The sequence below is a fragment of the Ranitomeya variabilis genome, chromosome 4 (genome assembly GCF_051348905.1).
Source record: "Ranitomeya variabilis isolate aRanVar5 chromosome 4, aRanVar5.hap1, whole genome shotgun sequence".
Classification (NCBI taxonomy): Eukaryota; Metazoa; Chordata; class Amphibia; order Anura; family Dendrobatidae; genus Ranitomeya; species Ranitomeya variabilis.
Window position 1 is genome coordinate 636,219,207 of NC_135235.1, and position 27,858 is coordinate 636,247,064.

The 27,858-nt window shown below is 42.9% G+C and overlaps 1 protein-coding gene across 1 annotated transcript; it reads left to right on the forward strand.

Moving 5' to 3' along the window:
• On the forward strand, nucleotides 1–27,858 carry LOC143767283 (oocyte zinc finger protein XlCOF8.4-like). The gene is made up of 7 exons (XM_077255499.1): nucleotides 1–34; nucleotides 1,851–2,000; nucleotides 2,130–2,309; nucleotides 2,392–2,515; nucleotides 2,591–2,688; nucleotides 4,066–4,156; nucleotides 24,067–27,858. Exons 1-7 carry the CDS (start codon nucleotides 8–10, stop codon nucleotides 24,960–24,962), a joined length of 1,566 nt encoding a protein of 521 aa, XP_077111614.1. The 5' UTR covers nucleotides 1–7; the 3' UTR covers nucleotides 24,963–27,858.

Below are 27,858 nucleotides of genomic sequence, written 5' to 3' on the forward strand. Positions count from 1 at the left end.
GCCATATATGTGGTGTGAGGCTCTGCAGGTGGAGGTAGGTGCTGGAGATTCCCCATTACTGGGCGCAGGGGACATTAACCCCCTCAGTGCTCATCATATTTAGCTGTCTTTGAGTTTCTCCATTCCAAGATACAGTTTCTTTTAAAGACTTTTTACATGAGTTCTGTGTTTTGGGTGCTGGATTGTAGATATTGTACGATACGATACGATACGATACGATACACTTTATTGATCCCGTGGGAAATTATGGTATCACAGCAGCACAACTTACATCATAAGAATCATAAAATGAATTACATAATTGACATGACAGTTTGTTGACAGAGGACATTATACATTAGAATAGGACAAACACAGCGGGTGAACTGAAAAGTAGAAGGAATAAAGTAGACAATCCCCTTTATGATTTAACCCTAATGTTATTGTTGTACATTCCCATCGCAGTTGGCACAAACGATTTCCTATATTTTTCCTTCTTACATCTCAGAAGTATTAGCCGGTTACTGAAGGTGCTCTTCTGTCTCATGAATAGCTCATATAGTGGATGTGCATTATTGTTCATGATTGCCATACACTTTTTCAGAGTTCTTCTCTCCACTACCTCCTCAAGAGAGTCCAGATTGCAGCGTACAGCAGAGCTTGCCTTTTTGATAAGCTTATTCAGCTTATTAGCATCAGAGGCCCGCACGCTACTACCCCAGCATATGATTGCAAAAAAGATGGCACTTGCCACTACAGATTGGTAGAACATTTCTAACAATTTGCTACACACATTAAAAGACCTCAGTTTCCTTAGGAAATACAATCTGCTCATCCCCTTCTTGTAGACAGTCTCTGAGTGGCATCTCCAGTCCAGTTTGCTATCCAAATGGACCCCCAAATATTTATAACTCTCCACCTGCTCTACCTCCTGACCAGCAATAGTGATCGGTAAGCATTCCAACTTAATCCTGCTATAGTTCGCCACCAACTCCTTGGTTTTCTTAACATTTAGTTGTAGATAGTTACCATTGCACCAATCCACGAAATTCGACACCACCCTTCTATATTCCTCATCCCCCCGATCTCCCCTAATACATCCCACAACCACGGAGTCATCCGAAAATTTTTGAAGGTGGCAAAGATCAGATTTATACTGAAAGTCCGATGTATACAGTGTGAATAGAAAGGGTGCAAGCACCGTTCCCTGGGGGGCACCTACACTGCTCAATAAAACTAAAACTATTGCTGCTGCAATGGGCTGCCACTAGCACGGCGCCTTATTGTCCTTATCCAGCAGAGAGCAGACAGACACCTCTCAATGTGTGAGACATCTCTCAATGTGACTATAATGGGATTGTTTCAAGAAGAAAAACAAAAAGGAGACAAAGAGATGCGCATTGGGTAACTGTGGGGTCAGTGGGAATATGGGATGAGGCCGAGCTCCCTGATGAGGTTGTGGCTGACACAACTCCGATAAGCGCTGTGTGGTAATTAGCTGCTGCAGTCATAGAAGAGAGAGAGGCTTCTACTGTATGTAAAACGGTAAATGATAGAGGTGCAGACGTAAAAAACTGACCGTGGGCGACTGTAGCTTGTTGAGAAAAAGTCCTTGCACCGAACCTGAAACGTGTAAAAAAAACAACAACTGGATGTGTTCAATATTATGGAACTAATCTTCTTCAACAGCAGCACGATCAGTTTTATACATATGAACCTTTATTATTTATCATATAACGGGACTGTGTGTTATACCGGGGGCAGGACGGGGCCATGACTGGATGTAGTGATCATGTGACGCCGGTAACAGCTCCGGAGGTTTCTTACATGGGATCTTTATGATGTTACATCGTCATCTTCTCCCCATTCAGGTCCCTGCAATATTGGATCCTCTCAGTGGAGATCTTCTATATAAGAGAATTCTCCTGAGTGACCCTACAAGGATGGATAGGGACAGGGACAAGATGGTGGAGAGGATATTACACCTCACCCTAGAGATCCTCTTCCGGCTTACTGGAGAGGTGAGAGATTCTGATGACGTCACATTATATCATTCTTATCTATGGGAATAACAGATGGACAGAACTGGAGAGGTGAGGACTCTGGGAATGTCTGTAGTGAGGTTTATTAATGTGTCTCTCCATAACCAGGATTACACAGTAGTGAAGAAGACGTCTAGTGAGCGCTGTCAGGCCCCTGTGTCTGAGGGATGGGGAAGACCCCTGAGCCCAATCACGGGGCCTCCACCTCACCCCCTGATACATGAGGACATCAATGACCAGAAGATCCTAGAACTCACCTACAAGATGATCGAGCTGCTGACTGGAGAGGTGACACTGCTGGGAATGCTGGGACATTATACAGTAATGCTATGAAGGGATCGGGGGATGACGGTATCATTGTGTGTGTAAGGTTCCTATAAGGTGTCAGGATGTCACCGTCTATTTCTCCATGGAGGAGTGGGAGTATTTAGAAGGACACAAAGATCTGTACAAGAACATCATGATGGAGGTTCCCCAGCCTCTCACATCACCAGGTAATAGACAGAACAAAATACGGCCTACAATTATCTGTAAAGAATGAATTCAGTCCCTGTATGTGTTTCCTCCAGTTCTATCCGGTGAGAGGACAACACCAGAGAGATGTCCCCGTCCTCTTCTTCCACAGGACTGTAAACAAGATGATCCCAATGTTCTTCAGCATCATCAGGTAGATGGAGAGAAGGTGTCATGAGATCTCCCCCATGATGTGCAGAAGGCTGTGAAGGTCTTGTGTTCTCTACTGTTATCACCAGATTTATACACTGAATGGATAATTTATTAGAGACACCTGCCTATTCTTGTTTAAAGCTTTTCAGTATGGAAAATACACCAGTGCCCCTGGAATGCAGCAGAATGCAGGGATTAGTGACTCCACCTTTGAATGGTGAAATCAAGTAATCTGAGTGACTTTGAATGAGACATGATCATCAGTTCTAGATTATCCAGGGCCACTATATATATAAAATTGCAGACCTCCATGTTTTATATATGCAGTGTTGTCAAGGGAATGTCGTAATAGAGAAAAAACCTCCAATGAGAGGAGATAGTGCGGATGTAAATAACTCAACAAGGAGGACATCAAGAATGTTTCTAAGGAACAGGTGGTACACAGTCACGTATATTACAGCTGAATGCAGCAATGGTGTCGCAACTCATGTGTCTGAATACACTCACCAATCCTCAGCACAGATTGGCTATAACAGCAGATGACCAATACCATTGATGTCTAAAGGAAAGTGAAAGAAAAAACGTAATTGGTCTAAAGAATGCAAAAATTATAGAGTGGAACAATTAAAAAGATTAGTCGGATGAATTCAGGTTGCTGTTGCACTGTGTTGATGGGAGGGTTCGAATTTGTCAAAAGCAGCATGAATTCATGCACCCTTACTGATAGGTGTCAACATTTCAGTTTGTTGGCGGTGGAGTAATGGCGCCGGGAATGTTTTCATTGCAATTTCTGGATCTTCTTTCACCTTTGAATGAATATTTTGATATTAGATCTTACCTATTATGGCTGACCGAGGTCACAAATGTTGTACAATTATGGATTGCTTTCTTGGACTTCATAATCCCCAGATGTTAATCCTATAAAGCTTCACTGGGACATGATAGAACTGGCTGTTGAGAGCATGTCAGTACCTTCATCTAATTTGTGGTGAACGCAAGAAGTTATCTTTTCGACATAGCCAAATACTCCTGCAGAACCATTATCTAGTGGAATCTATGATGTAATTGCTGATTTCCCGAAGACTAAAGGGGGTCCTATGTACTAACAGATAAGTGTAATGTGACCGTTCAGTATATGTTTTATACTTGGTGGAGGTGACAGGATAGATGTTGTCTGGATCCTCTCACAATTTTCTGGTTATACCAACAGCGGGTTACAATAGGAATCGACAAGTTGGATTTATTTAGGAGACCTGCAGACGTGATAACTATGGCTGTCATTTGTGGTAGTCATATTCATTTATAATCTTTTCTGTTATTCTCAATCATTTCAGACATCATCTTCAACTGTCTGTGACTTCTACAATATTTGTTTCAGGGTAAAGATCTGCCCCATATTAATACTACAGAGACATATGTGAGAGGTGATGAGTGGTGTAAAGAGGAGATTCCTACAGATAACCGCACAGGTGAGTAGTTATCATTAAATGCAGAGAAATTACAAATTCTCAGCCACTGCATGTAAAAGCATTTTTTTCACCCATTGAAAGCAATGAGTAAGTGAAAAACAGCTATCAGTTTTTGTAGCGTTTTTGGTGGAAAAAAACGCAGGAACAGCAATGTGTGAAACCAATTTATTTTGTGATTTTTACCAAGTTTAAATCATAAACCATACCATTCACCTAGTTCAAACCATAATGACTTGGTATCCTCAAATGAGATATGTGTGAAAGTAAACAATGTTCTACCAGCTCAATATCCTACCAGTAAACAGGGACCTAACAATTTAACTTCCCTCTGCTGTTTCTACAATTGCAGTTGGGACTTTTTTCATGATCTTATATAATCTTGATTCAGAACTGCACTTTATACATGAATCCAAATTTTTAGTTCAAAAAAGTCACTATTTTTTCAGACCTAAACATTTTTTCTCTTTAAATAATTTCATCAAATTGCCCTTTTTTCCAAAAATGTTTAATGGTTTTACATATGTTGTACATTGGTGATGTACTCTCAGTGTGGACCACAAGGATCAGTGTTAGGACTAATTATTTTAATCTCGTTATTAATGATGGGATTGAGAGTAAAGTGTCAATCTTCGCTGACGACACCAAACTATGTAGGATATTAAAATCTGATCTTGACGTTAAAATATTGCAAATTGATCTGGGTAAGATAACTCAATGGGTAAACACTTGCCAAATGAGATTTAATATAGATAAATGTAGAGTAATGCACCTAAGACAGAATAATCCTATTGCTGCGTATACATTAAATGGGAGTGTACTCGAGACTACAGAACAGGAGAAGGACTTAAGGCTGAGTCACCCATAACGATATCGTTAACGATATCGTTGCAACGTCACGCTTTTGGTGATGTAGCAACGATCCCGCTAACGATCCCGCTAACGATCTCGTTATGTGTGACAGCGACCAACGATCAGGCGCTGCTGGGAGATCGTTGGTCGTTGGGGAATGATCAGGACCATTTTTTGGTCGCTGATCACCCGCTGTCATCGCTGGATCAGCGTGTGTAACGCCGATCCAGCAATGTGTTCACTTGTAACCAGGGTAAATATCAGGTTACTAAGCGCAGGGCCGCGCTTAGTAACCCGATAGTTACCCTGGTTACCATTGTAAAAAAAAAAAAAGTACATACTCGCATTCTGATGTCTGTCACGTCCCCCGGCGTCCACAGGGTTAAAACTGCTTTCGGCAGGAGCGCTGGTAATGCACGCGCTGCTGCCAAGAGCTTCCCTGCACTGACTGTGTCAGCGCCGGCCGTGAAGCAGAGCACAGCGGTGACGTCACCGCTGTTACTGCCGGCGCTGACACATTTAGTGCAGGGAAGCTCTCGGCAGCAGTGCGTGCATTAGCAGCGCTCTTGCTGAAAGCAGTTTTAACCCTGTGGACGTCAGCGGGGGGACGTGACAGACATCAGAATGTTAGTATGTAGTGTTTTTTTTTTTTTTGTTTGTTTTTTTTTACAATGGTAACCAGGGTAAATATCAGGTTACTAAGCGCGGCCCTGCACTTAGTAACCCGATGTTTACCCTGGTTACCTGGGTGCTGCAGGGGGACTTCGGCATCATTGAAGACAGTTTCAACGATGCCGAAGTAGTTCTCCTGTCGTTGGTCGCTGGAGAGAGCTGTCTGTGTGACAGCTCCCCAGCGACCACACAACGACTTACCAACGATCACGGCCAGGTCGTATCGCTGGTCGTGATCGTTGGTAAGTCGTTTAGTGTAACGGGTGCTTTAGGTATTCTTGTTACAAGTAAGCTGAGCAGCATTACTCAATGTCAATCAGCAGCCGCAAAAGCAAACAAGATTTTAGAGTGTATAAAAACAGAGATAAAATCCTGTGATCCCAATGTATTATTACTCTTCTGTAAATTACTCTTAAGACTACAGCTTGAATATGGGATCCAGTTTTTGGGCTCCACGTTTTAAAAAGGATATTCAGAAGTTACATTCAGTTCATAGGCGGCAACAATATTATTACAGGAGATGGAAGGCCTCTCTTATTATGAGAGGTTGGAAAAGTTGGGCATATTTAGCTTAGAAAAAGTTGCATCAGGATACCTCATTTACAGTGGGGAAAAAGTATTTAGTCAGTCACCAATTGTGCAAGTTCTCCCACTTAAAAAGATGAGAGAGGCCTGTAATTGACATCATAGGTAGACCACAACTATGAGAGTCAAAATGAGAAAACAAATCCAGAAAATCACCTTGTCTGATTTGGTGAGATTTATTTTCAAATTATGGTGGAAAATAAGTATTTGGTCACCTAAAAACATGCAAGATTTCTGGCTCTCACAGACCTGAAACTTCTTCTTTATGAGGCTCCCCTGTAACCTGTAACCTCAAACATGGCTGTGCAACACGGCACTCGTACTACTATATAGGTGCTCAAGTAGGGCATCCAGCCCAAAATAGTCCAAAATCAGAAAAAACTTGGCACTCAAAAAAGAACCTTGGCAGCTAAACGGGAAAGGGTTCTTTACAGTTACAGCAGCCAGACTGTGGAAAATTCGACCGCAAGAGCTAGTAATGGCAGACACTATAACAATTCTTCAGATCCTCCAGTGCTCCTATATTTGTACACTTGTGATGGAAGACAAGGTTTCCATTGGCTTTCATCACAGGAAAAAATAGTATAAACAACAGGTTCTCCTTTATTGTATCCACTGCTTCGACTTGTCACTCTCCACAAGGACAAACGTTAACCTTTAGACCCCTAACCTAAATGGGAAAATGTATTAGTAGGAGTCAAAAGAAACAGAACTAAAAATGATAAATGAAAAAGAATCCTCTGAAAGTTACGTATTAAAAAATTATTTTTATGAGGTAATAACTCTGGAACGCTTCAATGGATCCCGCTGATTCTAAGAAGTTTTTTTGTGACATATTGTACTTCATGTTAGTGGTAATACTTTCTTCAATATGACTTGTGTTTATTTGTGAAAAACCCAAAACTTGGCAAAAATGTAGAAAATGTATCAATTTTCAAACTTTTAATTTTAATGTCCCTAAATCAGAGAGATATGTCACACAAAATACTTAAAAAAACAACATTTACCATGTGTCTACTTTACATCAACACAAGTTTTGAAGCATAATTTTTTTGTTAGGAAGTTATAATGGTTAAAATTTGACAAGCAACTTCTCATTTTTACAACAAAATTTACAAAAACATTTTTTAGAGACCACATCACATTTGAAGTGACATTGAGGGGTCAATATGACAGAAAATACCCAAAAATGACACCATTCTAAAAACTACACCTCCTCAAGGTGCTCAAAACCACATTCTAGAAGTTTATTAACCCTTCAGGTGCTTCACAGAAAAATGAACAGTTAACTTTTTATAATAAAATTTAACTTTTGCCCAAAATTTTGGATTCTCACAAGGGTACAGGAGTAATTGCACCATAATATGCCGATTACAAATATTTGGAGCAAAACTTTTGGGCACACAGCAGGGCTCAGAAGGGAAGCAGCGGCATTTGACTTTTTGAATGCAAAATTTGCTGGACTCATTAGCGGATGCCATGTTGAGTTTGGAGAGGCCCAGAGGTCCCTAAACAGTGGAAACCCCCCACAAGTCACCCTATTTTGGAAATTAGACCCATCAAGGAACGTATGCACATGTGTGATGAGCACCTTGAACCCCCAGGTACTTTATAAAAGTTTATAAAGTTGAGCCACGAAAATTAAAAATAAAATTTTTCCCACAAAAATGTTAATTTAGCCCCAAATGTTTTATTTTCACATTAGTAACAGGAGAAAATTGACCCCAAAATGTGTTGTGAAATTTCTCTTGAGTATGCAGTTACCCCATATTTGGGGAAAACTACTGTTTGGGTACACGGCAGGGCTCAGAAAGGAAGGAGTGATGTTTTGGAACTTACATTTTGATGGAATGGTCAGCAGGTATCATGTCTTGTTTGGAGAGCCCATGATGTGCCTAAACAGTGGAAACCCCCTACAAGTGACCCCATTTTGGAAACTAGACCCCTCAAGGAATTTATCTTGACATATGGTGAGCACCTTTGAACCCACAGGTGCTTCACAGAATATTACAACTTTGATCTGTGAAAATAAAAAAATAAAAAATTTTCACACAAAGTTGTTTTAACCCAATTTTTTTTTTTCATAGGATAGCATGAGAAAATGGACCCAAAAATTTGTTGTGCAATTTCTCCTGAGAACAGCAATACCCCATATTTGGGGGAATACTACTTTTGGGGCACAGTCCGAAGCTCAGAAGGGAAGAAGCACCATAATGGAGTTCACATTTTGCTGGACTGATTTGAGTGTGCCATGTCACATTGGTAGAGCTCCTGAAGTGCCTGAACAGTAGAACCCTCCATAAGTGACCCCATTTTACAAATTACACCTCTCAGTGAATTCATCTAGGGGTTCAGTGATCATATTGACACCAAAGGTATGTTACAGGACGTCATATCATTGGGCAAGGAAGAAAAAAATAGTTACCACCAAGATGTTGTGTTAGCCCCAGATTTTACTTTTCACACTGGGAAATGACTAAAAATTACACCAAAAATTGTCCCACAATTGAATGCAGAAGGGCTCAGCCGCACGGTCGTGAGACAGAGAGATAGAATGCTAATTCCTTTCTGGAGTGCAGATTTTCCTAAAATAGTTTACGGACTCCATATACAGAGCACCTAAGTGCTAAAAGAGCAGAATCCCCCCCCGCCCCTAGTGACCCCATTTTGGAAATTATACCTCTTTGGGAATTTATATACATGTGTAGTGACGATTTTGACTCCATGGGTGTTTTCTGGGAAACAAGCAATAGAGGATGTTGCTGAGTGAAAATTGCAAGCTGCCATTGTAGTGCCCAGTATATTGTAGCGCCCAGTACATTGTGCCCAGCTCGTGCTTCTGGAGACAAGCACCTGTAAATTAGGTACACTGTGGGACTCAGAAAGGAGGGGGCATTTGGATTTGGGGGTGCAGAATTTTCTGAATTTCTTTTGGGGGGCAAGGAGCCATGGTCCTTTTCCAGAGCCTTTGAACTACCAGTAACATGGAAGACCTCTATATTTCCATTAACAGATGACGGACCTGAGTGGGGACTTGCTTTTTTTGTGGATTGAGTTGAAGCTTTTATTGGGAACATTTTACATAATGTTTGGGATCACATTTTTCTGGCACTCTATGCTGGCCACTCGCATTGGGGTGTCCATCTAAATTTCTGAATAACGTGATTCAGATGAAACCCACAAGGGAGCCATTCACTATAATGAGGCAGTAGAGTCTGGCTTCTTTTCAGCGGTGTCCTTCTGTTCACAAGTACACAAAACTGTGGTTGACCCCACATTTATGCACGCCTAAATAGATGGACAAGTCCGGATCACATGTCAGACAGCATCCACAGTGCTTCCATCTGCCTTATTATAAGGATTCTTCCGCCAGAGGTTCCATCTGAATCATGTATTCCAGAGAATTACACGGAAACCCCGGTGTAAGCGCTCAGCGCAGGTGCAGGATAAATGTGAGCCGAGCTTCACTGCGATTGTTGGGAGGCAGAATGAAATAATAAACAGCAGGTGATGAATTGTTTTTATGTATTTTTTACTCCGTTCCTTGTGCGGCATAAGTGATTAGACCACTTCATTCTTCGGGTGGGTGTGATTACAGCGATACCAGATATGTATTTTTTTTTATGTTTAGCTGCTGTCACACACTAAAAGATGCTTTTTATTGCACATCCCCATAATTAGATATGTAAAATTTATAGCTATTTCGACTAAGTCATGTGAGGGCTTCTCTTTTGCGGCACGAGTTGAAGTTTTAATTTTCACCATTTTTGGGCATATGACATTTTGTGATTGCCTTCTATTCCGATTTTTGAGAGGCAGAATGAACAATGACTGCAACTCAGGTATTGCTTTTTTTTATGCCGGTCCACGTGTGGCAAAATTGATAAGGCAGCTTTAGTCAGTACGATTACAGAGATACCAAATTTTTTTTTTTATTTTTTTTTTAAATGTTTTGGCGCTTTTACACAATAAAATCTATTTTATGGAAAAAATAATTAGTTTTGCATCACTTTATTCTACTTTTTAATTTTCCACTGATGGAGCTGTATGCCTGCTTGTGTTTTGCAGGACAAGAAGACTTTTTCAGAGATACCATTTTTATTTACACTTGTCTTTATTATCGTGTTTTATTCCACTTTTTGTTTGGTGGTATGATGATAAAACATACTTTTTTTGCCTCATGTTTTTTTTTTTTTACAGTGTTCACTGAAGGGTGGGGTCATTCCGGACTCAGGGATACCCAATATGTGCACTTTTTTATTGTTTTTGTTTTTACATAAATAAAGGTGTTTATTGGATTAATACTTTTTAGTTTTCTTTGTTCCCATTGTTCTTTATTTTGTGTATTTTCTTTATATTTTTTACAATTTTAATAGCTTTTTTTTAACTTCTTTGCATTGTCCCACAATGGGACATCAACTTTTCCTGCCCTGATCACTGATCTAGTACTCTGTAGTGCTTTTGCATTGCAGGGCATTAGATTTGTGCATAGCAGGTAGGGATGAGGTGTGTCAGCTCCTGCTCTGAGCAGGAGCTTACAGGCCACCGTCCCACGGTGACCCTGGGGCCAACTTTCGGCATGGAGATTCCATGGAGACCATTGACACAACACGATCGCAATCAGGTGTGCTAATGGGAGCTCCATCCCTATACGATGCCCACCCATCAATGTCACTCTCGCTATTGAAAGTGGCATCAGAGGGGTTAAACGCCTGCGGTTGGTGCTAGCAATGATCGTGGGCATTGCTGCAGGGTGTCAGCTACCATATAGAGCTGACACCCACATTTGATTGCTATGGCACTCAGCAAGAGCCTGCGTGATCGTGAAGCAGTATGTGCATGGCGGTTTGCAGAATGCAGCTCCCGTAGCGCTGTACATATGCAGCTCATGCCGGGAAGAGGTTAGTACGTTGATACATACAAATTTAAAGGGCATGCAGTAAGTTGCATGCCAAATTGTGACATTAGCTACATAGAAATGTTAGGTTGAACAATTAATAAAATGTTCACTTCACTTCAGTTGCCTACTCCTGGCCTAATGGATATTGATCAGGTGCGCACTAGAGGAATAACATATGACAACACACAGTCAGGTGTAAACTCTCCTTGATCAATCTATGGCTCAGCTCCAAGGGGCTTTATTTAGTCAGAACACAGGTTTATATAACCCCTGTTAAGGGGGCTCGGTTAGCTCTAAAATGGGAGTGATCGGATGTATTCCATTGGTTAGTGGGTTGGGCAATGAGCAAGTCCGTGGGCGGATCCATGAGGTCATCAGGGTGGGTTGGTCCATGAGGTCATCAAGGTGGGCGTCACTGGGCGGATCCATGAGGTCATCAGGGTGGGCGTCATCTTGGACATCAGCACATGGTGTGCTGATACAGGAAATGGCAGCCATCTTTAGGGTCTCGCTTTGATCTGAGAAAGCTTATGTAAAGTTAAACAATACACGTTATGGGTCGCTTCTCTCAATTTCTTATGTTTTGAGGTTAATTAAGTATTTGATCTTATGGCTTTCCTCAACAGTCCCCCCCTAAACACTTTATTAACCTTTTTTTTTTTCTGATCCCACCGTGGTTCCCTAACCCACCAGTGTTAAGTGTCACTATGACATCAGAGGCTTCATGACAATATGGATGCTATTGACACCAGAGAATGTGTGACCAATTATGGGTATACCGAGGAGGTATATCGGAGCGCGTTACCCATGTCCTCGGGACTTTCCTACCTGCTGGATCTATTACCCTCCAATCTCCCATCTCCATGGTTTCTTAAAATACACATGTGACTCACCCTGATGTAACACATCCTAGATCTGACCGTCTCGCCCGGGAGGGGGGATTGGAGTTTTCACCAGTTTGAGACAAGTTTTCCCTTGTGGAAAACCTCCCTTTGTAGCTGGACTTTGACAAGCAGGTCAGATCCTACTCTGTCCCTAACTGTCTAACAAGTTTATAATGTGAGAGATGGATCCAGGAGGTGCTCAGCAACCCTGACCGAAGTAGGAGTAGTCAGGAGCACTTGGTAGGGACCCTCAAATCTCGACTCCAGGGATGTCTTTCTGATGAACTTCTTTACCAGCACGTAGTCACCAGCTTGGAAAGCATGGGTACCTTCACTGGAATCTGAACCTGGAATGGATGATAAAACTTGTACATGTGTTACTGACAGTTCTTTAGTAAGGGCAATTACATAATTTACAAGAGTATCACTTCCTAAGGCTAGCTGTTGTGGAAAATATTGACCCAACCTTGGAGGCCCCCTAAAAAGAATCTCGAATGGTGTAAGTTTAGTGGGACCCCTTGGAGTGTTTCTGACTGAGTATAAGGCAACGGGCAAAATGTCTGTCCAAGTCTGACCTCCTAACTGGCTTTCAGTATTTTATTTTTTAAGGTGCCATTCAGTGTTTCTACTTTCCCACTGCTCTGTGGGTGATATGGAGTATGTAAACCCAAATCAGCTCCCACCAATGTCCATAGTTCCTTAGACAGTGCTGCAATGAACGTAGGTCCTTGGTCACTCTCAATTACCTCTGGGACCCCTTATCTGCATACTACTTCAGTCATCAGTCTCTTAACAGTCACTCTGGCAGTCATGTTGGTTACTGGATAGGCTTCAGGCCATCCTGAGAACATGTCAGTCACTACCAGTACATTTTTGTACTTGCCTACTTTTGGCATTTGAATGTGATCAATCTGAATCCTCCGAAAGGGATAGAGTGGTTTAGCCAAATGTTTCTGAGTAACTTACTGGGGCGGTGCTGGATTGCATGTTGCACACACAAGGCAGGAATTGCAATATTTTTGGGTGACAGTAGAGATCCCAGGTGCCATGTAAGTCTTCCAAATCAGGTCATTCATCTGATGCTTGCCTCTGGGTGATACCGTGTGCCCATTCTGTCACCAAGGAGTACAGATTACGGGGTAGACGGAGCTTTTTGTTCACCCTCCAGACTCCATCTTCATCCTTTTTAGCTCCTCCTTCTTGCCATGACTTCTTTTCATCATCTGATGTCTTGTCTTGATGTAGATGGATAATCCTCATAAGAGAGCCTTTAGGCCCTTCTTCAGTGTCTTGTGACACGTACATCGCTGCTTTCTCTTTCCCAAATGGATCCGCAGCATAAGTTTTCGCTGTTTTGTCAGCAAAGAAGTTCCTCCTTGCTTCTGGAGAATCCAATCTCTCATGAGCTTTGATCTCCATCACTGCAACCTCCGAAGGTAGATCCAGAGCGGCCACGAGTTCTTGTACAGTAGCAACATGTTTTACAGGAGTTCCACTGGACGTTAGGTATCCTCTGGCTGCCAAGATACTGCCGAAGTCATGAGCCACTCCGAAAGCATATCTTGAATCCGTGTAGATGTTGACCAAGCTTCTCCGTCGCTTCTTGACAAGCCAGTGTCAAAGCCTTAAGTTCCGCTTCTTGTGCAGACATGTGCGGTGGTAGGGATCCGGCTGAGATGAAATGGTCATGTGTAACCACGGCATATCCTGTATGGAACCTTCCTGTTTCATCTGCAAATCTGGAACCATCTGTGAAGAACGTCTGGTCAGCATGTGGGAATGGGTCTTCAGACACGTTTTTCTTGATGGCTGCTTCTTCCTGCATTTGTTCGAGACAGTCATGATCCTCTGAGTGTGTAGAGGCATCTTCTCCGAGAGCATCAGTATCATCATCCACATCCCTCCTGGAAAGAGGAAGCAGCATGGACAGTTTGAGGATGCTGCAGCGGACAAGAGTGACATTATCCTTAACCAAGAGTGAACATTGGAGTCTCATATGAGGCTGCACCAACAGATGTTTAGGTTGCAAGAATAGCAATTATGTCGTGTGGAGCCATTAAGAGAACTGGATGTTCTCAGATGATATCAGAATTTGGGATTCCAAAAGCTGGTGCAGACTGTATGGCCTGTTTAAGAGCGTAGAAAGCTTCCACGGATTAGGGACATAGTAGAAACGCTGACGTCTTGAGGTCATCGTACAATGGCTGCATCAGCTTGGAGGCATCTGGAATCCATTGGCGAAAATAAGTGATAGGTCAGCCAACTCATCCGAGGCCCATATCTTAAGTTGTTGGCAGAACTGAACACCAGAGTCCCATGTAGTGTCACTGGCAAGTGAGGCATCATTGAACGCGATTTCCATAACAGGCCAATATGCATCGCCTGCTTTAAGATTTGCCAGGGAAATGAGATCTTGCCACTTGGCTGGGTAATTACTTTGGATTTGAAGCATGCTTCTGTAGAAAGGCATCGGCTGTTTTTCTGGATCTGGAACTTGGTTCAACAGAGTAGCAGCTTGCTGGGGTGTAAACTTGACATAGAGGGCGGGCTCCTCAGACATGAGCATTGGCACTGTTGGTGGTGGCACCTGAGGCGGGAGTATAGATGGCACCGGGAGTACAGATGTAATCCCTTGTGTATGAGGAGCAGGAGGAGGTAACAGTTCTGGAATGAGAGGCTCTATTTGGGCAATATCATGATGTGGGGTCCAGGTGACGCAGGCAGTCTTAAAAGCTTTAACAGTCCTGTCCTCATTACTAATTAACTTGATTTCAGAGAGGCAGCAAATGCTTGGGGGGGCTACACTTGTTTATTATAATTCCAACGATTTCCCTTGTACATGCATGAACAGGGAAAACGAAAATGCCAACACCAATGGCGGGAATTGTCAAGGTCTCAATCTGCTCACTAATATTCGCATACTCTAAAATGCGAGTTATTGCTGCACGAAGTTGCTGAGCACTAATGTCTGTATGTATAGGGTCAAAAGTAGGGGTCACAGCGTGTATGATCATTCTACACGGGAGATTGCCAGCTTTAGTAACTGCTATGTCCCCAACAGCTATCTGACCACGCGACTCAACAATGATTCGACTGTCAGCTTGAATAGTCACCCCTCCTGCTTCCACTATAGCTCTAGCTACACCTTCGTTGTGCTCTAACCGAGAATTGGCAGCATTAACAATAGCGTCCGTTCCATTGTTATGTCACCCTTTCCCACCACTAATAAGGGTCCCTCAGGAAGTTTCTTTTTCAAAAATAGGTTGCCAACATTCTCTCCCTTTTGTGCTTCCTGTGCTATTGGTATCCCCCTCCCAGATTGAGCCCTGTTGTGAATTCCGTCTGGGCTCCCTCTGGTGGCCTTTAGCGATACTGCGGGTCTGGAGATGGTCTCAGCTGCCTCATTTCTTGCTATGCTGGTTCCTATTTTTACTCCACCTGCACCTTTGTTTGTTGCCTGCTGTCGTTGTATTCAGTACTGGTTCTGATCTCTCTGGACTTCCTTGTGACCTGTCTCCATCCGGAGAAGCTAAGTCTTGCTAGTTCATGTTTGCTCATTTTTCTCTTGAAAATATGTTTCATTATATGATGAGTTCAGTCCAGCTTGCTTATATGTGATTTTTTTGCTTGCTGGAAGTTCTGGGGTGCAGAGTGCGCCCCTCACATCGTGAGTCGGTGTGGGGGTTCTTGTATTTTCTGCATGGATAGTTTTTGATAGTTTTTGTACTGACCGCACAGATCCCTTGCTATCTTCAGTCTATTTAGCTTTAGCGGGCCTCATTTGCTTAAACCTGTTTTTCATTACTACGTTTGTATTTTCCCCTTAACTCACCGTTATTATTTGTGGGGGCTGTCTAAACTTTGGGGTCATTTCTCTGAGGCAAGTGAGGCTTGCTTTCTCTCTAGGGGTAGTTAGTTCCTCAGGCTGTGACGAGGCGTCTAGGTTTTTAGGTAACGCTCCACGGCTGCCTTTAGTGTGTATTGGATAGGTTCAGTGTTGCGGTCAGTATAGTTTCCACATCCCCAGAGCTCGTCCTGATATTCTGGTTTACCTATCAGGTCAGTTTGGTGATCCTACCACCGGATCATAACAGTACAGCAGGCCAGTAAAGAGTTAATGCATCGCAAAAGAGGGATAAGAGAAATCCTGAGTTCATTTTTTTTTTTTCTGCAAATTATTTCTTTCTCTGAGACCTCGTTCCTCTGGTGATCCGGTTCAGCAAGTTAAAATTGTTATTTCTTTGTTGCGTGGCGACCCTCAAGACTGGGCATTCGCCCTGGCGCCAGGAGATCCTGCATTGCTTAATGTAGATGCGTTTTTTCTGGCGCTGGGTTTGCTTTATGATGAACCTAATTCTGTGGATCAGGCAGAGAAAATCTTGCTGGCTTTGTGTCAGGGTCAGGATGAAGCAGAGGTTTACTGTCAGAAGTTTAGGAAATGGTCTGTGCTCACTCAATGGAATGAGTGTGCCCTGGCAGCGATTTTCAGAAAGGGTCTTTCTGAAGCCATTAAGGATGTTATGGTGGGGTTCCCCACGCCTGCGGGTCTAAGTGAGTCAATGTCTTTGGCCATTCAGATTGATCGGCGTTTGCGGGAGCGCAAACCAGTGCACCATCTGGCGGTATTTTCTGAGCAGAAGCCTGAGTCTATGCATTGTGACAGGATTCTGACCAGAATTGAACGGCAAAATCTCAGACGTCAGAATGGGTTGAGCTTTTACTGTGGTGATTCTGTTCATGTTATCTCAGATTGTTCTAAGCGCACAAAAAACTTCGCTAGGTCTGTCACCATTGGTACTGTACGACCTAAATTCATTTTGTCTGTTACTTTAATTTGCTCTCTGTCATCCTACTCAGTTATGGCTTTTGTGGATTCAGGTGCCGCCCTGAATTTGATGGATTTGTCTTTTGCCAGGCGCTGTGGTTTTGTCTTGGAGCCTTTGCAATTCCCTATTCCACTAAAGGGAATTGATGCCACGCCATTGGCCAAGAATAAACCTCAGTATTGGGCTCAAATGACTATGTGCATGACTCCTGCACATCAGGAGGTGATTCGCTTTCTTGTGTTACATAATTTGCATGATGTTGTCGTGTTGGGTCTGCCATGGCTGCAGGCTCATAATCCAGTCCTGGATTGGAAAGCAATGTCTGTGTCAAGTTGGGGTTGCCAAGGGATTCATGGCGATGCTCCTTTGGTGTCAATTGCTTCTTCTACTCCTTCTGAAGTCCCTGAATTTTTGTCGGACTACCAGGATGTATTTGATGAGCCCAAGTCCAGTGCCCTACCTCCTCATAGGGATTGTGATTGCGCCATAAATTTGATTCCTGGTAGTAAGTTCCCTAAGGGACGACTTTTTAATTTGTCTGTACCAGAACATGCCGCTATGCAGAGTTATATCAAGGAGTCTTTGGAGAAGGGGCATATTCGCCCGTCCTCGTCCCCTTTGGGTGCGGGGTTCTTTTTTGTGGCCAAGAAGGATGGTTCTCTAAGACCCTGTATAGATTATCGCCTTCTAAATAACATCACGGTCAAATTTCAGTATCCTTTGCCACTGTTGTCCGATCTGTTTGCTCGGATTAGGGGGGCCAGTTGGTTCACCAAGATAGATCTTCGTGGAGCGTATAATCTTGTGCGTATAAAGCAGGGCGATGAATGGAAAACAGCATTTAATACGCCCGAAGGCCATTTTGAGTACTTGGTGATGCCTTTTGGGCTTTCTAATGCCCCTTCTGTGCTCCAGTCCTTCATGCACGACATCTTCCGAGAGTATCTGGATAGGTTTATGATTGTGTACCTGGATGATATTTTGGTCTTTTCTGATGATTGGGAATCTCATGTGAAGCAGGTCCGGATGGTATTTCGGGTCCTGCGAGCCAATGCCTTGTTTGTGAAAGGCTCTAAATGTCTCTTTGGAGTCCAGAAGGTTTCCTTTTTGGGCTTTATTTTTTCTCCTTCTACCATTGAGATGGATCCAGTCAAGGTCCAGGCTAATTCATGACTGGACTCAACCTACATCGGTAAAAAGTCTTCAGAAGTTCTTGGGTTTTGCTAATTTTTACCGTCGCTTCATCGCTGATTTTTCCAGTGTGGTTAAGCCTTTGACGGATTTGACTAAGAAGGGTTCTGATGTGACGAATTGGTCTCCTGCGGCCGTGGAGGCCTTTCAGGAGCTCAAACGTCGATTCTCTTCGGCTCCTGTCTTGCGTCAGCCGGATGTCTCTCTACCATTCCAGGTCGAGGTTGATGCTTCTGAGATTGGAGCAGTGGCTGTCTTGTCACAGAGTAACTCTGATGGCTCTGTGATGAGGCCATGTGCTTTCTTTTCAAGAAAGTTTTCGCCTGCCGAGCGGAATTATGATGTTGGTAATCGGGAGTTGTTGGCAATGAAGTGGGCATTTGAGGAGTGGAGACATTGGCTTGAGGGAGCCAAACATCGTGTGGTGGTCTTGACTGATCACAAGAATTTGACTTATCTCGAGTCTGCTAAGCGGCTAAATCCTAGACAGGCTCGATGGTCGCTGTTTTTCTCCCGTTTCAATTTCGTGGTTTCATACCTTCCGGGTTCGAAGAACGTGAAGGCTGATGCTCTTTCTAGAAGCTTTGTGCCTGACTCTCCGGGAGTTTCTGAACCGGCTGGTGTTCTCAGAGAAGGGGTAGTTTTGTCTGCCATCTCCCCTGATTTGCGAAAGGGTACTGCAGGAATTTCAGGCCAATAGACCTGATCGTTGTCCACCGGAGAGACTGTTTGTCCCGGATAGATGGACCAGTAGAGTCATTTCTGAGGTTCATTCTTCGGTGTTGGCAGGCCACCCTGGGATTTTTGGTACCAAGGATTTGATGGCTAGGTCCTTTTGGTAGCCTTCCTTGTCGCGGGATGTGCGTTCCTTTGTGCAGTCCTGTGGGATTTGTGCTCGGGCCAAGCCTTGCTGTTCTCGTGCCAGTGGTTTGCTTCTGCCTTTGCCTGGCCCTGGACGCATATTTCCATGGATTTTATTTCGGATCTTCCAGTCTCTCAGAAGATGTCTGTTATCTGGGTGGTTTGTGATCGTTTTTCTAAAATGGTCCATTTGGTGCCCTTGCCTAAGCTGCCTTCCTCCTCTGATTTGGTTCCACTGTTCTTTCAGAATGTGGTTCGTTTGCATGGTATTCCTGAGAATATTGTGTCTGATAGAGGATCCCAGTTTGTGTCCAGATTCTGGCGGTCCTTTTGTGCTAAGATGGGCATTGAATTATCTTTTTCATCGGCCTTCCATCCTCAGACAAATGGCCAAACCGAACGTACTAATCAGACCTTGGAGACTTATCTGAGATGTTTTGTTTCTGCTGATCAGGATGACTGGGTGACTTTTTTGCCATTGGCGGAGTTCGCCCTCAATCGGGCTAGTTCTGCTACTTTGGTTTCGCCTTTTTTTTGCAATTCTGGTTTTCATCCTCGTTTTTCCTCAGGTCAGGTTGAGCCTTCTGACTGTCCTGGGGTGGATTCTGTGGTGGATAGGTTGCAGCAGATTTGGAACCACGTGGTGGACAATTTGACGTTGTCACAAGAGAAGGCTCAGCGCTTTGCTAACCGCCGTCGCTGTGTGGGTCCCCGACTTCGTGTGGGGGATTTGGTGTGGTTGTCTTCTCGTTATGTTCCGATGAAAGTTTCCTCTCCTAAGTTCAAGCCTCGTTTCATCGGTCCTTATAAGATTTTGGAAATCCTCAACCCTGTGTCATTTCGTTTGGACCTCCCAGCATCATTTGCCATTCACAATGTGTTCCATAGGTCATTGTTGCGGAGATATGTGGTGCCTGTGGTTCCTTCTGTTGATCCTCCTGCTCCGGTCTTGGTCGAGGGAAAATTGGAGTATGTGGTGGAGAAGATCTTGGATTCTCGTGTTTCGAGACGGAAGCTTCAGTACTTGGTTAAATGGAAGGGCTATGGTCAGGAGGATAATTCCTGGGTTGTCGTCTCTGATGTCCATGCGGCCGATTTGGTTCGTGCCTTTCATTCGGCTCGTCCTGATTGGCCTGGGGGCTCTGGTGAGGGTTCGGTGACCCCTCCTCAAGGGGGGGTACTGTTGTGAATTCCGTCTGGGCTCCCTCTGGTGGCCTTTAGCGATACTGCGGGTCTGGAGATGGTCTCAGCTGCCTCATTTCCTGCTATGCTGGTTCCTATTTTTACTCCACCTGCACCTTTGTTTGTTGCCTGCTGTCATTGTATTCAGTACTGGTTCTGATCTCTCTGGACTTCCTTGTGACCTGTCTCCATCCGGAGAAGCTAAGTCTTGCTAGTTCATGTTTGCTCATTTTTCTCTTGAAAATATGTTTCATTATATGATGAGTTCAGTCCAGCTTGCTTATATGTGATTTTTTGCTTGCTGGAAGTTCTGGGGTGCAGAGTGCGCCCCTCACATCGTGAGTCGGTGTGGGGGTTCTTGTATTTTCTGCGTGGATAGTTTTTGATAGTTTTTGTACTGACCGCACAGATCCCTTGCTATCTTCAGTCTATTTAGCTTTAGCGGGCCTCATTTGCTTAAACCTGTTTTTCATTACTACGTTTGTATTTTCCCCTTAACTCACCGTTATTTGTGGGGGCTGTCTAAACTTTGGGGTCATTTCTCTGAGGCAAGTGAGGCTTGGCTTTCTCTCTAGGGGTAGTTAGTTCCTCAGGCTGTGATGAGGCGTCTAGGTTTTTAGGTAACGCTCCACGGCTGCCTTTAGTGTGTATTGGATAGGTTCAGTGTTGCGGTCAGTATAGTTTCCACATCCCCAGAGCTCGTCCTAATATTCTGGTTTACCTATCAGGTCAGTTTGGTGATCCTACCACCGGATCATAACAGAGCCCCCCTTGATACAGTTGCCACCGTCCCATACAGGTGTGCGCTTGGCTGCAAGAGAGTCTGTGAGGTCCTGGGTATAGGGTTAGGTAGACTGCGTGAGAGTGTGGTTGTAGTGGAAGCATTGGGAGGAGAGACCATTGCTTGGAGCATCTCGTGTGAGTGTGCAGCTAAATTGGCAGTGGAAGTGACAGTAGAAAGGGTCGGTGCTGAGGACGATCCAGGTGGGAGGATTGCTGGATTCATGACAGGAGTGATAGGGGAAAGGGTCAGTGCCCCATTGGAAACAACTGAGACGGGAAACATGGGTAAAACCTGTTCACTTCCCGAAGGAATATAGTATTGGCCGTTAGTGGTCATTACTGGGTAACAAGGATTTGGTGACGTGGTGTGTAGCCTTAGACTAAGTATATTCACCACCAGGAGCAGCACATTTGCCATCCACAAAATGGCTGCCGCTAAAATTACATTTGCCATCCACAAAATGGCCGCCATCAGCATTAACACATTTTGTCATCCACAAAATGGCTGCTGCCAGGATTAACACATTTGTCATCCACAAAATGGCTGCCGCCAGAGTTACATTTGCCATCCACAAAATGGCTACCACCAGCATTAACACATTTGCCATCCACAAAATGGCTGCCGCCAGAATTACATTTGCCATCCACAAAATGGCTACCGCCAGCATTAACCCATTTGCCATCCACAAAATGGCTGCTGCCAGCATTAACACATTTGCCATCCACAAAATGGCTGCCGCCAGAATTACATTTGCCATCCACAAAATGGCTGCCACCAGCATTAACACATTTGCCATCCACAAAATGGCTGCTGCCAGCATTAACACATTTGCCATCCACAAAATGGCTACCGCCAGAATTACATTTGCCATCCACAAAATGGCCGCCGTTAGAGCTAACACTTTTGCCATCCACAAAATGGCCGTCGTTAGAACTAGCACATGGCCCATCCACAAAATGGCTGCTATTAGAATTAGCACATGGCCCATCCACAAAATGGCTGCTATTAGAATTAGCACATGGCCCATCCACAAAATGGCTGCTGCCAGGGTTAGCGCATAGCTCTGGGCCACCATTATACGGTGTTGGCCGCTCACAGGATATATTTTTGTAATACACATAACTCAAAACTCTGCCCTTTTTATTCCTTTTCTCTTCTATCCAATTTTCTCTATACAAACTTTCAGAGACTCTTTCCCATGCCGTAGCAGTAGACAACAATCCATTATCTTCTAGGATACCTTTTCTTTCTTTCAAGACATTCTTCCACTCCAGGGGCTGTAACCTCCCCCTTCTGGCATTCCACACAACTTCATAAGCTTTTTACATTGTTTAACACGACTCTTCCCTTCACGAGTCGCTACTAATGTACACAGCTCTAACTTGCCATCTGAATTTGTCTTAGTGCCAATACGGCAGAACTGCATTAATTTCTCCATCTTTCTATAAATATATATAAGATAACAAACACAAAAAAACAATAAGACGGGGAGATGACTCAAACCTGAGATTCTAAACAGAACTGAGTCTGTAGCACACGCTTCCTATTCCTTCTTGTCACGTAGTCCCTGTCTGACTTCCGTATTCCATACTTTACAAACCAATTATTCCCTACTTAATCAAATTACTCCTAAATTACCAGGCCCCATGCTGAGTCAATTCACTCGAAGTCACAAGGCAAAACTAAATTTAATTGGCTCGAACTGAGTCATCTCATTCGAAGTTAACTGGTTGCTATACAATTTATTACACGCCGAACTGAGTCATCTCACTCGAAGATAACGAGCCCCTACTATGCCAAGTCAATTCACTCCGTCTCTCCTATACAGAACTGAAAATCGTATCACAGGCGACAACCGTATACTGTACCACAGACAAAAAATGTTTTATTTTTTTAACACTGAAAGATGAGCTTTTTTTTTTTTTTTTTTTTTTTTTTAAACGCTGAAAAAAAATCCGCTTGCTCTCTTAACTACTAGTCATCTCCCCTCTTCACAACACATAACAGGCAGTAGACAATTAAAACGTGACGGTTCTTGCAATTAAATGACCAGCAGCGGAGAGACCCTTCTGCTGTCTTACAGATACCACCAAAGCGGGACACGGTCAGGCAATCTGCACAGGATACCCCGAAGGACACAGGTAAAGAATACAGATTATAAAAATCAGCAGACTTACCGTGTTCTGATAAGGAGGTGATCAGTCTCCAGGTTCGGGGTATTCAGCGCGTCATGCCGTTCCACTCACCGGTCCTCAGGGTTCAGGGCTCTTCCTCTGCTGGTCCCAGGTTGTGCGGCCAAATATGTTCGGTTGAACAATTAATAAAATGTTCACTTCACTTCAGTTGCCTACTCCTGGCCTAATGGATATTGATCAGGTGCGCACTAGAGGAATAACATATGACAACACACAGTCAGATGTAAACTCTCCTTGGTCAATCTATGGCTCAGCTCCAAGGGGCTTTATTTAGTCAGAGCACTCGGTAAGCTCTAAAATGGGAGTGATCGGATGTATTCCATTGGTTAGTGGGTTGGGCAATGAGCAAGTCCATGGGCAGATCCGTGAGGTCATCAGGGTGGGTTGGTCCATGAGGTCATCAAGATGGGCGTCACTGTAGGCGGATCCATGAGGTCATCAGGGTTGGCGTCATCTTGGACATCAGCACATGGTGTGCTGATACAGGAAATGGCAGCCATCTTTAGGGTCTCACTTTGATCTGAGAAAGCTTATGTAAAGTTAAACAATATGCGTTATGGGTCGCTTCTCTCAATTTCTTATGTCTTGAGGTTAATTAAGTATTTGATCTTATGGCTCTCCTCAACAGAAATATATTTTTTTTTTGCATAGAAAGATTTTTTACTGTAGATTTCAGAAACCTTGATTGAGCTGTTAACCATCGGAAGTATATATTTTGTGATATCACTGGAGATTTTCTTTTTGCAGTACTTTTTAATTGATTTTGTATTTGGAGTATGTATTGAAGTTTGGGTTTTTTTATACCTAATTTTCAGAGGCGTGTTTTCCATTTATCATTTTTTTTCCTGTCTTAGTCTGCAGGTAAATTACATTGTAACTTGTATGGAAATTATATAAACTAAAAAATAATATAAATAAGAATTCAACATATAAATGCAAAGCAGTGTTGCAGAAAAATAAAATAATTTTTATTCTTGGCAGATGACTGTACCAGGAGCTCAGAGGGACACCTGATACTTTCAGATTTTGCAGCTGATAATAATGGTTTCAAACCAGATTTGTGCCAAGATAATGCCATTATCCCAGATACAACTGAAGTTCTTCACTGTAAAGATCTGTCATCTGATCCTTTTCATCAGTTCCTACCTTCTGCTTCATCAAAGACCACTGTTGAAAACAAAATTCACAGAAGATCTGTTGAATATGAAATAGCTCACATTGGGGAAAACCCAAATTACAGTATTAAATCAAGACCTGTTACACATCAGAGAAGTCAAACAGGGGAGAAGCCATTTTCATGTTCAGTATGTGGGAAATGTTTTACCAAGAAATCAGATGTTGTTAGACATCAAAGATGTCACACAGGGGAGAAGCCATTTTCATGTTCAGAATGTGGGAAATTTTTTAAACAAAAATCATTTTTAGTCGTGCATCAGAGAATTCACACAGGGGAGAAGCCATATTCATGTTCCGAATGTAACAAATGTTTTACAGGGAAATCAAATCTTGTTGCACATCAGAGAACTCATACAGGGGAGAAGCCATTTTCATGTTCAGTATGTGAGAAATGTTTTACCAAGAAATCAGATGTTGTTAGACATCAAAGATGTCACACAGGGCAGAAGCCATTTTCATGTTCAGAATGTGGGACATGTTTCACAGAAAAAGCAAATCTTCTTGCACATCAGAGAATCCACAAAGGGGAGAAACCATTCTCTTGTTCAGCATGTGGTAAATGTTTTATCACGAAAAGAGATCTTGTTAGACATCAGAGAAGTCACACAGGGGAGAAGCCATTTTCATGTTCAGAATGTGGGAAATGTTTTACAGAGAAATCAAGTCTTGTTAAACATCTACGAACACACTCATGGAACTAGCCTTTTTTTGTATCATTTTATTGACGTGTACAGAAAAATATAAGTTATAGTAAGATAAAAACAGTGGAACACTATATCTATTAAAAATATACACAATTACCAGTGACTATTAGTTATTGAAAAGCAATTAGTATCAGAATAATGCAATTATATATGAACCATGTATGTTTCATATTTAGCATTTATACAGTATATAATGTATAACTGCAACTTAAAAGGATTATCTAGTAAAGTTTCTTTCTGTCTGATTTGACATCTGCCTTGGAGAGATGCTGCTATACATGAGCAAGACAGTTGCTAAAGCAACCATCCAATAATCAGCTTGACTCATCCATTTAATAGGGTGACCCAATAATTACATGAGGCCAGGGGCGTACATAGAAATCATGGGGCCTCGTAACAGAAGTTTGAACTGGCCTTAAAAGAACACAGTAGCAATTATTTGTCAGGTTCATAGTACATTGGCGCAGTCATTGAAAAGCATGCCTCCCATCTTTTATAGAGAGGAAAGAGGGCACTCACACACCCCAATACAAGTATACTTTTTACAGTATTGCATCCCTAAAGATGTCCCCACATGCACTGTGCATTTTCCCCACAATGAGATGCTTCCATAGTGGATTTCCCCATAATGCCAACAACACAGTAGGATGACGTGATAGTGATGTAATTTCACTTACTGTGCACAGATGCACATACTGAATGGAAGAGCAAAGAGCTATGTCTGCTTTTGCCAACACAGATACTGTTGAAATTCAAAAGAAGAAAAATAAAGCTTACAAATCTTTAGTATTAAATATACTGTGCCGAAAATAAGTATTTGATACACTGCCGATTTTGCAAGTTTTCCTACCTACAAAAAATGGAGAGGTCTGTCATTTTTATCATAGGTACACTTCAACTGTAAGAAACAAGCACATTGTATGATTTTTACATAATTTGCATTGTTTTGCATGAAATTGGGATTTGATACAGTAGAAAAACATGGCTTAATATTTGGTTCCGAAACATTTGTTTGCAGTTACAGAGGTCAGACGTTTCCTGTAGTTCTTGACCATGTTTGCACACACTGCAGCAGGGATTTTAACCCCCTTCTCCATACAGACTTTCTCTTTCAGGTTTCAGGGCTGTCGCTGGGCAACATTGAGTTTCATCTCTCTCCAAAGATTTTCTATTGGTTCCGTCTGGAGACTGGCTAGGCCACTCCAGGACCTTGAAATGCTTCTTAAAGAGACACTCTTTAGCTGCTCTGGCTGTGTGTTTCAGGTCATTGCCATGCTAGAAGACCCATCCATGACCCATCTTCAATGCTCTTACTGATTGATACATGACCCCATCCATCCTCTCTTCAATACGGTGCAATCATCCTGTCCCCTTTGCAGAAAAGCACCCCCAAAAATTTGTTTCTTCCACCATGCTTCATGGTTGGGATAATGTTCTTGTGGTTGTACTCATCCTCCCTCCAAACATGGCAAGTCGAGTTGATACCAAAAAGTTCTATTATGGTCTTATCTGACCATATGACCTTCTCCCATGTCACCTCTGGATCATCCAGATGGTCACTGGTGAACTTCAAACAGGCCTGTGACGTGGACTTGTGTGAGCAGAGGGACCTTGCGTGCCCTGCAGTATTTTAATCAATTATGGCATAGTGTGCTACTAACTGTTATGTTGGAGACTGGTCCCTGCTCTCATAATTGCCCAGGTCCTCCCTTGTAGTTCTGGACTGATTCCTTACCTTTCTCAGAATCATCCTTGCCCCATGAGACAAGATCTTGTATGGAGCCCCGGACCGAGGAAGATTGATAGTTATCTTGTGTTTCTTCCATTATCTAATAATTGTGCCAACAGTTGTTGCCTACTCACCAAGCTGCTTGCCTATTGTCCTGTAGCCCATCCCAGCCCTGTGCAGGTCTACAAGTTTGTCCCTGGTGCCTTTAGACAGCTCTTTGGTCTTGACCATGGTGGAGAGGTTGGAATGTGGTTGGGTGTGTGGACAGGTTTATTTTTTTCAGGTAGCAAGTTCAAACAGGTGCAATTATTACAGAGTGTAGAGTAGGAGGGCTGCTTAAAGAAAAATTAACAGGGCTGTGAGAGCCAGAATTATTGCTGTTTGGTAGGTGATCAAATACTTATTTCATGCAACAACATGTAAATTAATTATTTAAAAATCATACAAAGTGATTTTCTGTTTTTTTTTAGATTCTGTCTTACCGTTGAACAGTTGAAGTGTACCTATGATTAAAGTTACAGACCTTTCCATGAGTGAGAAAACTTGCAAAATTGGCAGTGTATCCAATACTTATTTTCCCCAGTGTACAAGTGCATAAATATTCTATGTGGCCGATATACAAACATACATACACAATGCTCCAGCACACTGCGATTAATGAAAATATGAAATCCGTTAAAAACGTAAGGCACTTAGTGTTTTTTGATGAGAGAGCGCAAAAGCCATCCAAACACGTCAAGATTCCAAACACGTCAAGATGTACCCAAATATGGATGGACCCTATCATTAAATGTCCTACCTCTCCATATGCCAAACCAGGACTTATATGAATGGAGAGTGAAATAAACCCAGGCGTAGCTCTCAATTAAAACAATGTATGGGAAAGATGAGTAGATAAGGAAGCTGAACCCTTATTTTGGTACACCTTGTTGAAATTCAGACAACAGATAGGGCCGTTCAATACCATACCAGCTCACAGCCTCCATAGTGGCTACATGGTCTGCCACAGTTGGTTGAGTCCAGGTGAGAATCAAATAGCTGTCTCGATAACTGTCCTCCAAGTACAGTAGAGTCTTCCCACGAGCCATATCAGGCAGTCTCGTAGTGAAAGGCGTTGGACAACCGCTTTCAAATTTGTTATCAATCATTATTAAACATGAACTT